The 14101-nt window shown below is 39.7% G+C and overlaps 1 protein-coding gene across 5 annotated transcripts; it reads left to right on the top strand.

Annotated features, from left to right (window-relative positions):
• Positions 1–2481: 2481 nt before the first annotated feature.
• On the top strand, positions 2482–12383 carry LOC133470493 (potassium voltage-gated channel subfamily G member 3-like). 5 transcript variants are annotated; one of them, XR_009786000.1, is made up of 5 exons: positions 2482–2797; positions 4042–4830; positions 5906–6614; positions 11484–11558; positions 12252–12375. XR_009786000.1 is itself a non-coding variant. In XM_061758943.1 (3 exons), exons 2-3 carry the CDS (start codon positions 4259–4261, stop codon positions 6531–6533), a joined length of 1200 nt encoding a protein of 399 aa, XP_061614927.1. In that variant the 5' UTR covers positions 2482–2797; positions 4042–4258; the 3' UTR covers positions 6534–10051. The 5 variants fall into 5 exon arrangements, 1 of the variants encoding a protein (XP_061614927.1); XR_009785998.1 differs by lacking the exon at positions 11484–11558 and having other exon boundaries at positions 12252–12383; XR_009786001.1 differs by lacking the exon at positions 11484–11558 and having other exon boundaries at positions 5906–6604; positions 12252–12378.
• Positions 12384–14101: the final 1718 nt, after the last annotated feature.

Raw genomic sequence — 14101 nt, 5'->3', positions numbered from 1 at the left:
TGTTTGCACGGTAGGCAAACTGCAGGGGGTCCAACAGGGGACCTGTGACGCTTTTGAGGTGGTCCACAACGGTACACCCATGTTAATCTTTTACCTAAAATACATCAAAAAACATTTACTGACCAAAAGCCACCACTGCATTTGTTGCTTTCATGACCTTTTCCAGACACTTATGTTGACATAGTACAACACAGTTGCAACTAAGCTGGATACTTTAATGGTGGCCTTTTGCACAGTTATTTACATCTCACAACAAATCAAAATTGGCGCAAACAAATGCAATCTTTCTCCATCTCACTTTGAAAATGGCAAACACTGTCCACATTGTACTCACGCATGGTTTCCTGCTGAGTGCAAAAATGACCAACCATCTCATTTATGGACCATTGCATGCCCTCCCCGACTGAGTTTGAAAATGGGCAGCAGTCTCCTGCTCTCGGATGGCCTACCAGTGTTCCATTTATGGCTGCAATGAGCTTTTCAGAGTTAGACATCCTTGGCTGCTTTAAAGCTCTCAGGAGCCGCTACCTTTCATGATCATGTCGGTTGTGCTGCAACACCAGCAGCTCTCTCAGGGTTCCATTTTGTGCAGCCAGCTCAGTACTGGAAAAGGATTAGGCCGTTCTTTGCAGGGTGGTGCTAGCCTCCCCTTGAGGTCATCCCAGGATGCAACGTTATGGCTGGAAAACCCAACAATACATGCAATCGTGAAAACTTTGGCTATACACAATAACTATGCAGTAAACATCCGCTACTCAGCGAGTAATTGCCTATAGATGGCACAAAAAGGCAGCAAAGTACTACTTTGGTCTCAATGGGACAGCTGCACTCATTTCCCAAAGTTTTCTTGGCATCAAAACGCCACCATGGCATCTAATCAGTACTACTCTTCAAAATACATCTGTTTTTCAGTGACTAACAGAGGATAGGTTCCAAAAAAAGGAACGAACCGAAAATATGGCAGGATTCGCTGTTTAAATATTCACTCACATTTACACCTGCGGGCACTTTATAGAGTCTTCAATTAACCTAAAATGTATGTTTTTGGAATCTGTGGAGAAGCTGGAGTACCGGTAGGAAACCCACGCGGGCACAGGAAGAACATGCAAATTCCTCATAGGAAGGCCAGAGCCATAATTCGAACCCGCCTGAACCTAAGAACCGTGAAGTAAACGTGCTAAGCACTAGCTGTGTTATATTATGATTATACTGTATATTAAAGTAAGTTTGAATGTGATTGGTTAATTCTAAACACAGCCACATCCCCATTGAAATATATGCGCAACTGTGCAACCAAACTATCTCAGTTATTTATTTTTACTTACTCTTGAAAAGATCATTTTTGTTCAACTGAGTTATAAAGGTTATAGGTCACAATAATGGTAGAAAAAGAAATGCTTCTCTTGGTTTCATCTTTTTATATCACAAAAACCTGGCATTTGAAATGCGGTGAGAAGACATCTACTCCGGCAAAAAAAAAAGGAAAAAAAATTGAGCATAATATTTCAAAGCATTTTCATTTAATGGTTGGAAACATTGGATGTTAGGTCTTCTTAGTACTTCATCCACCCCCTTAACAGTGACCTGATCGGATAAGTGGCATAGAAAATAGACATTACAGCATTAAAACTTTGAAGACGTCACGCTACAAGGATAATCAAATCTTAGTTGCCAAAAGCGCCAAGATATAAACTCACCCTGATTGCAAACGGCTTTTTATAATAGTTTTTCTACGCTCCTTTTCTTCATGTTTCCTGGGGTTCTCAAACGGTCTCTTATAATGTTTCTTCCAATGACAAGAAACTCTCTGGATTTCTCTGGCTTAATTCAACATGTACTTAAGAACTAATTGGACACCGAAGGACATACAGCAATTTGGGAAATAAAGGTGCAAAGGATGCAAGATAGAAAAAACAAAGAAATAAAGGAGCAAGGCAAACGCTTTGAAGTCCTGTAGGGGTGGCCAAGATCCTTAGAAATGTGCTGTCTGACTGGTAAAAATAAATAAATAAATAAAATAAAAAATAAGTCAGCCAGTGGTGCATAATTCTTGGAAGATATGGTAAGTTATCACAGGTATTGTGTTTAATTAACTGAAAAAAATCATTTTAACTTTTGTACTTAAATATACAAAAGTATGTACTTTATTACTTTTACTTTAAAGATCTGTACTTCTACTTAAGTACAGAGTGTGAGTACTTTTGCCACTTCTGGTCATTTCTCATCATCAATAGCCACCTTACAGACATTTCCAAAAGGGGGCGCTATTTCGCTACAATCAACTGTGCTCTTAATTAATAAATGATTGTAAATCGATGATTCATCTTTGCCATGATTTGATGTAATATCATGAAATAATGAAATAGGCACAATCCACCATTAATTTGAGGGATCGTGAGGTCTGATGAGGGAGGAGGATGGAGAGGATGAAACATGAGCGTGGAGAGGGAGGACTGAAGAAGGACGATGGACAGGAGAAGCCCAAGATGGACATGGAAGTGGATGAGGGAGGTGTAGGAGCACTAGTGCCTCACAACAGTCACAGAGTAGCATTTATGGCGATTCATCTGCTCAAAGTGACAATTTTTCTTTTTGTGTGTGTGTGATTACTATGGGACACTCATCCTCTTCCTCTAAAAAACAGGAGCGAAGGGGAGATAGATGAGCTAGGGGAAGCTTGCTGGGATTCAGTCTTATAGATTCAATAGAAGTTCATCCGGTTGGCTGATGGAGGAGTGAGAAGTTTTTAAAAAAAAATCCCTGATGCACTTTTGTCAAGAGGTGAAGTTGTTTTGAGGTGAGTTTGAAAATAATCATCATCGTTGAAGCTGGTCTGTAGATTCCCATCATTTAAACAGGTCATTTCATTATGTATTTGTTCATTGTACAGTATGTGTTTGTACCTGTACTTGTGAACACAACTTGGGCCAACGATTGTATCTTTTCCATTCTGCTCACTGGTTATCATTCAATTCAGTTTTATTAGCGCTGACCTAATTATTTGAACCTGAATGTTTGGTTGTACTACAATGTTTACGACACATGTAGAGTGTCAGTACCAGTACTGTGGTCGTATACATCCATACAATTGTAGTTTTTAACATTCCTTCTCTGTTTGAATACTTTCATAAAGGCAAAGAAAGGAGATATTCAATCTGCATTCAAAGTAGGAATAATGGGCATAATAATTGATTAATAGGTGAATTGTGGGCAATTGTGTGGAAGTGTTGTTGATTGTTTCATAAAGCAATGGAGGCAAAATGGAATTCATTATTTGGCTGCAACCACTGTTGATGCGGTTTCAACTAGTTTGCATGATGTCAGCTATATGGGACTTCTGCTACTGCTAACTCCTCCAGGATTATTTTTGCTCAATACGAAAACAGTTCCAAATATTAAGAGATTCAAAGACTGTCCTATTACCTTCAAATTCAGAAACATCTTTTATCCTTGTGGTCAAGTTGACCCCAGCAACTTTAAACCTCCAGAAATTGATGATAATTCAAATTGTTGCCAAAGTTAATGTGTCAGATACTTTGTTTGTTGGCTATGTAAATAGCCCATGAAATAAAATGACCCCTAACCACCGACTCCCCTGTACATCCAGAATACCTGTTATCTGACGATTGAGAAAAATGCACATCACCAGAAAATCTCACTGATTGACCTAAAATTGGGACCAGATATTTTTTTAGTCTTCTAATGTATGTATATTATACCTGTTTGTGCTATCTAAAACCAGTTTCTGTTATCAAGATGTGACTTCCTGTGGGGAGTTTGTATATTCTCCCAGTGCTTGTGTGGCTTTTTTGGGTACTCCAGTTTCCTCCCACATTACAGAAACATGCATGGAAGACTTCAAATTGGCCACACGTGTAAATGCGAGTATGAATGGCGGTTTGTTTATTTGTCAATGATTGTGATTGACTGGTAACAAGCTGAGGGTGTACGCTACCTGTCGGTCAAAGTCAGCTGGGATAGACTCCAGCTCACCCGCAACTCTGTATTTGTTTCTTATTTAAGTTTTTCTTCTTGTTCAAGCAAAAAAGAAGAATACTGACGGAGCAAATAATGGAGAACAGTTCCAACAAGAAGCACACAACAGAATTGTTCCTGTGTGAGATAAAAGAAGGTCTGACAGATACGTTTTTATAGTTTTTTAAGAGCGAAGGACAACATTGGAACAGTGTGTCTAAAACAAATTGTATCAAGTATCAAGGACTAGAGGACACAGTTTGGACTCAGCATTTGACAGAAGATGAAGTTCGGAAGCAGTTTTTGCACCCTGAACGTTGGCGGTCGCAGGTTTCCCTTCTCGGTGGAGCTGATGAAGCACCTCCCACTGAGCAGACTCAGCCGCCTGTATCGCTGTGTGTCAGAGAGCGAGTTGCTAGAGCTGTGTGATGACTACGACCGTGACAGAAACGAGTTTTTTTTCGACAGGCACTCTGAGGCCTTCAGCTTCATCATGCTGTACCTGCAGCATGGCAAGTTGCGCTTCGTCCCACACATGTGTGAACTGTCGTTCTATAACGAGATGCTCTACTGGGGCCTCGAGAGCGCGGACCTCCAACTGTGCTGCCAGCGGCGGCTGGATGAACGTCTGTCTGACTGCTTTGTCCACTTCTTCCCGGAAGAGGAGCCGCAAGACCCTGAGGAACCACCAGACCATTGGCTGGAGAAGATGAGGAGGACGTTTGAGGAGCCCACATCCTCGGTGGCGGCACAAATCCTGGCCTCTGTGTCTGTGCTGTTTGTTCTTATCTCTATGGTGATGTTGTGTGCCAGCACCTTGCCAGAGTGGAAAGCCGAGACACTGGATGAACACAGGTAGACTTATAATACCAGAGTGGGACAGATACTGATCATTTGCACCACACTGTCACATCAAGGTGAAATAACATTTTGAACGAGGGAAAAATCTAATAAATATTTGTGCTACACACACCCATGATCCCGCCATTTGTATGGCTGGGTCACGATCCACATCGAAAATACACAAAAAAAGACCCCATTTTTACAAAGTTTTACCCTTCCCACATGCTTTAAACATATTTATTATACAAACTTCTCACTCTTTCACAGTTATTTGCGTTTGTTTTAACTCTTAACTCAAAGACAAACTCTCTTGCTCTCGCAATTCTCCAAGCTGTTTGTTATTACTCCCTGTTGACGTTTACTGTAAAACTGACACAAAACAAAAGGTAATTAAACACACTATATTTAAACACCAAAATGTTCAACCGAACCATGGAATTTCGTGCTAACAAACGCCATAGAGAGGCTAACGGAAATGAACATCGATGTTACGGTAATGATAAACCTTCAAACAACACATGCAATGCTCACAGGCCTTATTTTATCTGCTCTGTGTGTGGGTGTCTATTACTGGAGTCGGCAGGAGTACGTTCTCCTTCTCTGCCTCTTCCTGCTCTTCTTCATTATCTTTCCGTAGACCTCAGTGTTGCTCTGCCTGTTGCGACACAATGCACGACACTGAATGCACACAACTCTTTAAGTTCGAACTTGCCTGTATGTATACTGTAAATACCCATAGAAAAAAATTATCGCTTTTTCATCTGCAATATAATGGGGGTGCGAACAGTAAACCGCAATATAGTGGGGGTAACTGTCGTCTGTTCTCTCGCTAGCATGATTTGCAATATTGATTCCACCTCAGAACACTCAAAACAGTGCAAATCAGATTTAACTGAATAAAGCAATTACACTTTACAGTTTCCATCGCCAAAAGAACGGAAGTAAACGGAAGTTAAACCAAGGACCCCTTTATACAGTACTTACATGGTTTCCCAGGATTAGTTTATCTGTTTGATTTTGCATTGATCTTGCTTGCTCATTCTGATTTGAACCTTTGTCTCTTCTCTCTCTGATGGGTTATTTCCAGGATCATTGAGGCGGTGTGCATTGGTTGGTTCACCGCCGAGTGCATTGTCCGCTTCATCGTGTCTCGAGACAAATGTGAGTTTGTGCGGCGTCCTCTGAACATCATTGACCTGCTGGCTATCACTCCTTATTACATCTCGGTTACCGCGACGGTCCTGACGGGAGAGAACTCTCAGCTTCAGCGAGCTGGCGTGACGCTGCGGGTGCTGCGCATCATGAGAATCTTCTGGGTGATCAAGCTGGCACGCCACTTCCTGGGCCTGCAAACCCTAGGCCTGACGCTGAGACGATGTTATCGCGAGATGGTAATGCTTCTGGTGTTCATCTTTGTTGCCATGGCCATCTTTAGTGCGCTGGCCCAGCTTTTAGAAGGAGGTAACCAAGACTATACTAGCATCCCTGCTGCCAGCTGGTGGGTCATCATCTCCATGACTACAGTAGGCTATGGAGACATGTACCCAGTGACTATGGCAGGTCGCGTACTGGGCGGTGTCTGTGTCGTGAGTGGAATTGTGCTTCTAGCCCTGCCGATCACCTTCATTTACCACAGTTTTGTGCAGTGCTACCATGAGCTGAAGATGCGTTCGGCACGCTGCATCCGCAGTTCGTCGACTGATTTCATTGACTGACGGACACATCATAGGAACACTACAGGAGGAAATATTATCCAAAGGACTGAGAGCAACTGGACATGCGACAGGTGAATGCAGGTACCATAGATTATTAACCTATTTTTGAACTGCAGGAAAGGCTTCCATGTATGTGAAGTTTTTCAGTCCCTAACAGTTCAAACAGTCTAGTAGATTACAATAAGAGCCTGTTAACACGACAGTGCACAGTTTTGTGTTTTTACTGAAACCTGTATCAATTGGGGCATTTTTGACATGGCAGCATCTATTAGGGATCAGAATGTTTAAATACCAGTTGTCAAAGCTCACGTTTCGAAATATGGCACCATCATCATATCAATGTGAACATTGAAAAGAGCCGTCTGTGAAAATGTTCTGCATACACAAGTACATCAAAACCCTATTTGGGTTTGTGCTTTTAAGACTTCTCCAGCAATGTGTACTACTTTACAACTTCACGCATCACATACAACAAATTCTAACTTGCATGTACAAATTAAACCAATGAATATTAGTGAAACTATGCTATTGCGAGAACAAGCTGTTGCATTGTTTCTCGCTCTTGTTTCTAAGTGACTTTGCAAACAACTTGTATGCCATATTATATTATATTATAATATATTCCAGCGTTTACAGTCATTTTTGTAAGGTTGTTATCTATTAGCTTTTTAAAACCCCACTGAAAAATGTTTTTGTACCCTAAAAACAACTAGACTTGGAACTGTAAACCACAAAGGTAGCACATTGCTGATTTATTCTTTGATTCATGTACTATATTAGTCTTAAGTAACGGTTATTCATCTTTATATTTTCTATATTGTATATCCTGTCAGGGAAAAGTAGGGTGGAGCTGGAGAATCTCAGCTGGCTGAGATTGACTACACCCTGGTTGCCAGTTGATCACAGGGATAATGTGAAAAACACAGTGGGAATTGTTATGACAACAGCTGCATGAAAGTCAGCTATGTGAACTATTACACTACCAATACCTTTAGTAACCTTTAGATCGTCAACATTGTAAAAACAAAGAATGTTTTTAAAATGGTGCTTTTTGTTGTCCCCACTCATTGCTTTCATTACTTCGCTACACAAGAAGGACAGTTATTCAATATCCTTGATAGTCAGCTTAAGGTCCAACTACTAGTATGCTTTTGTCCTCAAATGTAAGACAATTTGGCACACTAGTAGAACATTTGTGTCTTACTCATACCATTTTTCCACTATTGTCTGCCACTACTGTATGATATTTCTGCACATTAGTAGGACAACTTTGTCATACTTGTAGAACAACTGCATGTTACTTACTAGTGAGGCAACACTGTGCACTACTTGACATTTGCATGCTACTAAAACTACTAGTGAAGCGTTTGGATCTTCACTAGTAGAATTTTTTTAATGTTACTAATATTCCTATAACAGTTTTGCCTAACTCGTAACATGTACTTACTTGTCCTACTAGTGAGGGCAAAGAACGTACTATCACATGGACCTTAAGATGGATATCAAGGATATTGAAGCACTGAGCATTTGCTTGATGTCATTGATTTTGAAGTCATCGGAGCATTTCTTTGATAACCTTGATAACCATCTTAAGGTTGTACTAATAGGCCAAAAGTGGCACTAGTAGTGGAAAAAAAGTTGCCAGTAGTTGTAATAGTCATTCAACTAGTGTGCTGAATCGTCTTACTTGGAGAAGAACAGAGTTACAGTATATCAAGGATACCGAATAAATTCTCAAGGCTTAAAAATCTAGTCAGTAGACAGCGGTGTGTTTTGCTCTACCTTTGACTGGTATGAATTATCTATGACTTCGGCCCCCCAACGAAAGGGGGGCTGACAGCTCCTGCAAACACACCTTTACAATTCACATTCAAAATGCAGCACACTGCTGTTGTATAACAAATCAAAATCCGTCATGGTGCAGTCTTTGAACTGCCTTGCTTCACTCTGCATAAATAAAAAAAAAAAAAACGGGCACTTGCCTACAGCAGAAGAGCATCAGACTGTTGGTTTCTCAGGTACCAAACTAAGCTAACCTCCCTGATCTGGTTCTCTATGGTTGTGATCATGACTTGTTTCTCCATTTCTGTGAACTCTAAAATGCCTGAATCCTCTAATATGAGGATAAATGTTATTAGACCTGGCTGGACCTGTGTTTGAGGTGACTTTGACTGTAGTCTTTTCTCCATAGCCATTTACACTCACATCACTTATGAACAATTTAGAGTCTTCAGTTAACCTAACACGTACAACAACCATTGAAGGGTTTGTATAACATAAAACATTACGCATAACACGCAAACAGTGCATTTTGATCACAAATGACAAATACTGTACGTGGCTAGCCAGCGAGCAGCGAACACAAGAAAATAACAGCAGTGTACTTCTGATCTCAGTGCTCCTTGTGTTTATATGGTTGCCACATAAACAGCAACTTTTCCAGGGAACCTACCTTTGATTGCAGAATGCAGCATTATTTAATTTCAGCCTACTTCTCCCTTTGCACTTCAGAATGAGTCTGCAGTGATTCAACCGAGAACTCTCTGAAACACCAGGAGTTAAGCAGACAGTCTGTAACTGAATACGTTGGACAGTTTGGACAGTATCGATAGTTGCCATGGAAACAGCATACTCAGACACGGGAAGATGAAGTGGCGGAAATGTCAGGCTTCTCGAGCTGCTGGAGTGTGAATGTCGATTATCTCACTCTTGTCCTTCAAAAAAGTGTTGCGGGGCTTAAATCAAATCCCAACTATGCAGTTCGATCTTTTAAACCTTCGACCTACACTCAAGTGCAAATAAAAGCGCTTTGATGAATTTCCTGAAATAACAAATTCAAGGTCGTTTTAAACAAGGATAGCTATAAATGTATTTGAGCTGTGTTAATCCATGTTGTTCACTGAATTTGTATTGATTTATTCCCAACAGTCTATTCTCTTCATTTTGTAGCATTTCAGTTTTTTGTGCGCACTACTTCTAGTACATGTGGATTTTATATATATTTTTTGTCCAATCAGATTTCAGCCTCTGTGTGCTGCCTTGTCAATCTAATCTGCCCAGGGCCTTCAGAATCAGTAGTGCTAGCCGATATAATTGAAACAATACAAACAATGGGACTGATTTCAAATTCATCCTGGCCCACGATGATGTCAGCATTTTCATATCCTCTGAATGGTTGGTCAGAAAAAGCGTGTTCCAGTCAACTTCAACTAAAAACATGCCAATAGCAATACTTTCAATAATCTGCATCTTTGGTAAGTATGATTGATTGATTTAAAGGTTTTATGCTTTTGTCATGTTATTAGATAAATATTGTTTCTGAACTTCTCCAGATGATGTACGTGGCACATGCTGTTATCTTGCATTTTTGTACAGTATTGATAGTTTGTATAACTGCGAGGTGATTCTTGATTGTTGAAGTCCCTTCTCAAGGTCCAGGTACCAAATGCACAGCCTGCCACTGGTCTTAATTAATTTTTTAAGCAGCGCTTTATAATAATAATAATAATATATGATTGTTATTATTATTATTAGATTGAATGCAGTATTTACTGAAGTTAATATAGAATCATGCAGTGTGTCTTGTATAAGAGACTTTTCTAGCTTCTTTGTTTGGAAACTCAGCTTCATCGGCAGACAGCACCAACTGTAATCCCGCACACCAGATGGTCTGCTTCCCAAATATCCATCTGGGAAAATAACTTATACAGTTTGGAAAAGGGCACTCTATGAAACTTGGGAGGTGATCACAGAAAAGTATTCTGTCTCTCACATCCATAGCAGGACAATTAAAGTTGAACAGATTGCTGGTGGAAAACATTTTTACCAGAATTTTACCAAAAATGTTTAGGAAAAAAATACAGTATAAAGTCTAACAAAACTCCCAAGAAGCTAAACAAAAGTCACTCAGCATAGATTTAAGTCTACACGTTTAGAATCTTTTTTTTTTAATTATTACAAAGGTATCTGACAAAGAAGAAAATGTGATAATGACCAACCAACTAGAAATGTAAGTTATTGCTAAGTAGGACAATAGGACACTTTTTGCTGTCCCCGCTGCTCAGTGCAATATGGCTATGTGACAATAATAATTTAACAAAATAACGGTAAGTACACCGGAAAGTGTAAATGTGAGTGAAAACTTGAGGAGGACTCGCATTTTATTCTTCTTATTTTTTAAATATTAAATTACTTTTACCATTATATAACAACTAAGAATGTTAAATTGTTGCAGAAAACTGCCTTAACAGTAAATAAAGATTGTATGATGGGACAATGGTGGTCCACTCGAGTGGAATATTTCCATTGCCATTATTTCATATGGGTAAATTCTAAAACCAGACAAATTGGAGCTTGGTGATGATATAGAATATGTTGTGTGAATGTGAGTGTTGTTTTTGCATTTTAATATGATTAGTTTTTAACTTCAATATTGGTTAAAACTTCTTGTACAATTAATAAAGCTTTTATGATGGCGACAGTCTGACAGAAGATGAATGAAAGCAACCGAGAATGTGATATTATTCGTAAGTCATTAGAGAGTGTGAAGTTGTCATATCAACACTGTCACACGTTACAAAATATTCCTTAGGCAGGACAACAGACAGGAAAGGTGTGAAGGATCAGATCGACAGAGATTCTTTTCACATATGAGTCACAAATTATTTGTCCTCTCTGATACAAGTTGTGTGGGGGAAGAGGGGGGGTTGCATAATTTAACCATGCTTGATAGTTAAATTCAATTTATTTATTTATTTGTTTTCCTTGTACTTGTTTGGGCTAAAGTGAAAAGCATTGTAACATAAATTTTCTCCTTTGCTCTTAGCAGTTTTTAAATGTAGTTTTCCACTGAATGTTGAAAGACCTTGAATACCCACTCACATTCTTCACAGCTTCATCATGTCACTTCTCCTCCTCCTCCTCCTCCTCCTGTGTCTGTTAATTCTGCAGGCTGTCAATTTGTCGCAACAAGAAGATGACAGAGGAAATACTGTACATCTGTAAATGCATCAAAAAGATGTGTTGGTCAGTAATAATCATAACTATCTGATTTACTTCTGATTGTAAGCATTTCAATCCATCGATCCATCCATTTTCTTTTCTGCTTGTCCGCATTAGGGTCACAGGTGAGCTGAAGCCTATCCTGGCAGACTTGAGGCGAGAGGATGGGTACACCAGTTACTGCAGACAAAATAGATTTTTTTTTGTGTAGTCTGATCTTGATAGATTAGATGTAAGGGCTATATTTTAAATATATGTAATAAAACATTATCGTCATACACAGATGCGTGGTACAAGAATTTGTATGTACACACACACACACACACTAATTGGAAAACACTTTGTCACATTCAATATGGCAGTGGCGTTTATGTATGATTCTGCGCCAAGGCGGGCTCAATGTACTGTATATTCCATGTCTTTTTGCCTGGGGTAGAGAATGTCCCAGTCATGCTGTCTTGGGTGGATTTTAAAATTGAAAGTGTTCACTCACTATTCACACTCACTCTTAGTAGAAGTGCACATACTTGGGTAAGAAAAACTGGTAAAAGTATTAGTATTTTTTTTTTAAACTTTTGCTTAAGTGCAGGGGTTGAATCAGTAGGACTGCTACTTTTACCGACTCTTTTTTTTTAAACTCAAGTATCTGTACTTCTACTTAGGAACAGTATATGTGAGTACATCTGTTGTGATCTGCAACCGCAATGTTTCATTCAGGGCCGGTGTCCAGCTCTCCCTCCAGTCAGTCCTCCTGTCATCTTTGCATCTTCTACCAAGTTGGTGTGAGAAGCAGGAAGCCAGGTGCAATATTTGGGTGCCAACAAAGTCCCGACTTGCAGAGACTCTTCCAGGTAAACTATAATTGTGATGTCCTTTGTGAGTTTTCCAAACTCCTTGCAAGGGATACCTTTGTTTAGTTTGTACACTTTTAAACTTACTGAAACACCCTGTATTCATTAGTGCCTGCACAGTCCTCCAAAATACGAGGGAGTTCTTTATTTATTACTCCAAGTTGAAGTTTACTTTAAAACTGACACATAAAACGAAAGAGAACTAAACATTGCATATTTAAACACCAAAATATTGAATTAAACAACATAATTTCATTCAACAAAAGTCCCCTTGCTGAATGCTAATGTTCAATGCAAAATGTTACAGATTGGCTAACAGAATTAGCATAGATGTTATGGTAAATATAAACCGTCAAACAACTGCTACTTTGCCACAGATGGAGCAGCAACACATACAAACACAGCAAGCAGTAATACAGGCATATATTTTCTCTGCTCTGTGGAAACAATGACTACTACTGGAGCTTAGTAGGTCACCTTCTCTGCCTCTTCTTCTTACTGATAATTATGCTGTCGTTTTGTAGTATATCTCTGTGTTGTCTGGCATGTTGCGTCACATTTTGATACTATACCTAAGGCTCGTAACTCTGAATTCAGACTGTTCTGTATACAGTGGATTTCCGATAATCCGCGACTAATTGATGCTTGTAACAATTGGCATGAATTTTCTGCAAATATTGGGGGACAGGTCCCCACAAAAAATTACGCAAATAGGTGAATCTGCGAATGCCAAAACACAAATATGCAAGGGTCCTCTGCTAGGTGACCATATCGGTACGCATGCACATTGTCTGTCAGGCCTCTTCACGGGGTGAGTAGTTGTACTTTCCTTATACAGTGGTCAGATTTTCTTCCCAATAAAATGTCATCCATTTTCTGAGCCGCTTCTCCTCACACGGGTCGCGGGCGTGCTGGAGCCTATTCCAGCTATCATCGGGCAGGAGGCGGGGTACAACTTGAACTGGTTGCCAGCCAATCGCAGGGCATATATAAACAAACAACCATTTGCAATCACATTCACACCTACGGGCAATGTGGGAGGAAACCGGAGTCCAATAAAATGTCACTTGCAAAAAAGGTTTGTTCAGTTCATAAAGGTTTGATGATGGTGACCATTTGACCATTTAATGAATGAGTTTGACACTTTTCACTTTTGTTTTTGAACAAAAATTTGGAAGTCAACCAGCGTCACGGAACAAATTGTGTTCCACTTTGCTGTCGCACAAGTGTTTTTTGCCTCTGCAACTGCGGAGTTTAAAAAAGATGCAGAAAGCATCAAGAAGACCGTAAATTTTTTTCACCAACCAACAGAACACTGACTCTTGGTACTCTTGGCCACAGTGATGAAAATAAACCTTTGCTATTTTTCTTTCCATAAAGACGAATGTTTATCGTTGGTCTGTATTTAATCATCATAAATCAAAATAATAGTTTTATTTCCTTGTTTGAAAATGTATGGCTTGGAGCGCTGCCACTTGCAATCTGTTTCTCAACATTGTCCTTGAGCTCTTTAACTGAGCATGTTGCTATTGTTTCATCTAAGGATGCACAGACACCATTTTCTCTTAGATCGAGTACTAGTACTTAGATTTGAGTACACACTGATACCGAGTACTTGGATCATGTGACCTCTGTCATACGTATGAGAAACCCTCACCTTTTTAACAATGTTTTCAGTGGTCTGATGGGACGCCAGTCCACCTGAAGGGGGATCTG

This window comes from Phyllopteryx taeniolatus, chromosome 20 (assembly GCF_024500385.1).
Source record: "Phyllopteryx taeniolatus isolate TA_2022b chromosome 20, UOR_Ptae_1.2, whole genome shotgun sequence".
NCBI lineage: Eukaryota > Metazoa > Chordata > Actinopteri > Syngnathiformes > Syngnathidae > Phyllopteryx > Phyllopteryx taeniolatus.
The sequence above is the reverse complement of the archived record's forward strand: the minus strand, read 5'-3'. Positions and strand labels throughout refer to the sequence as shown.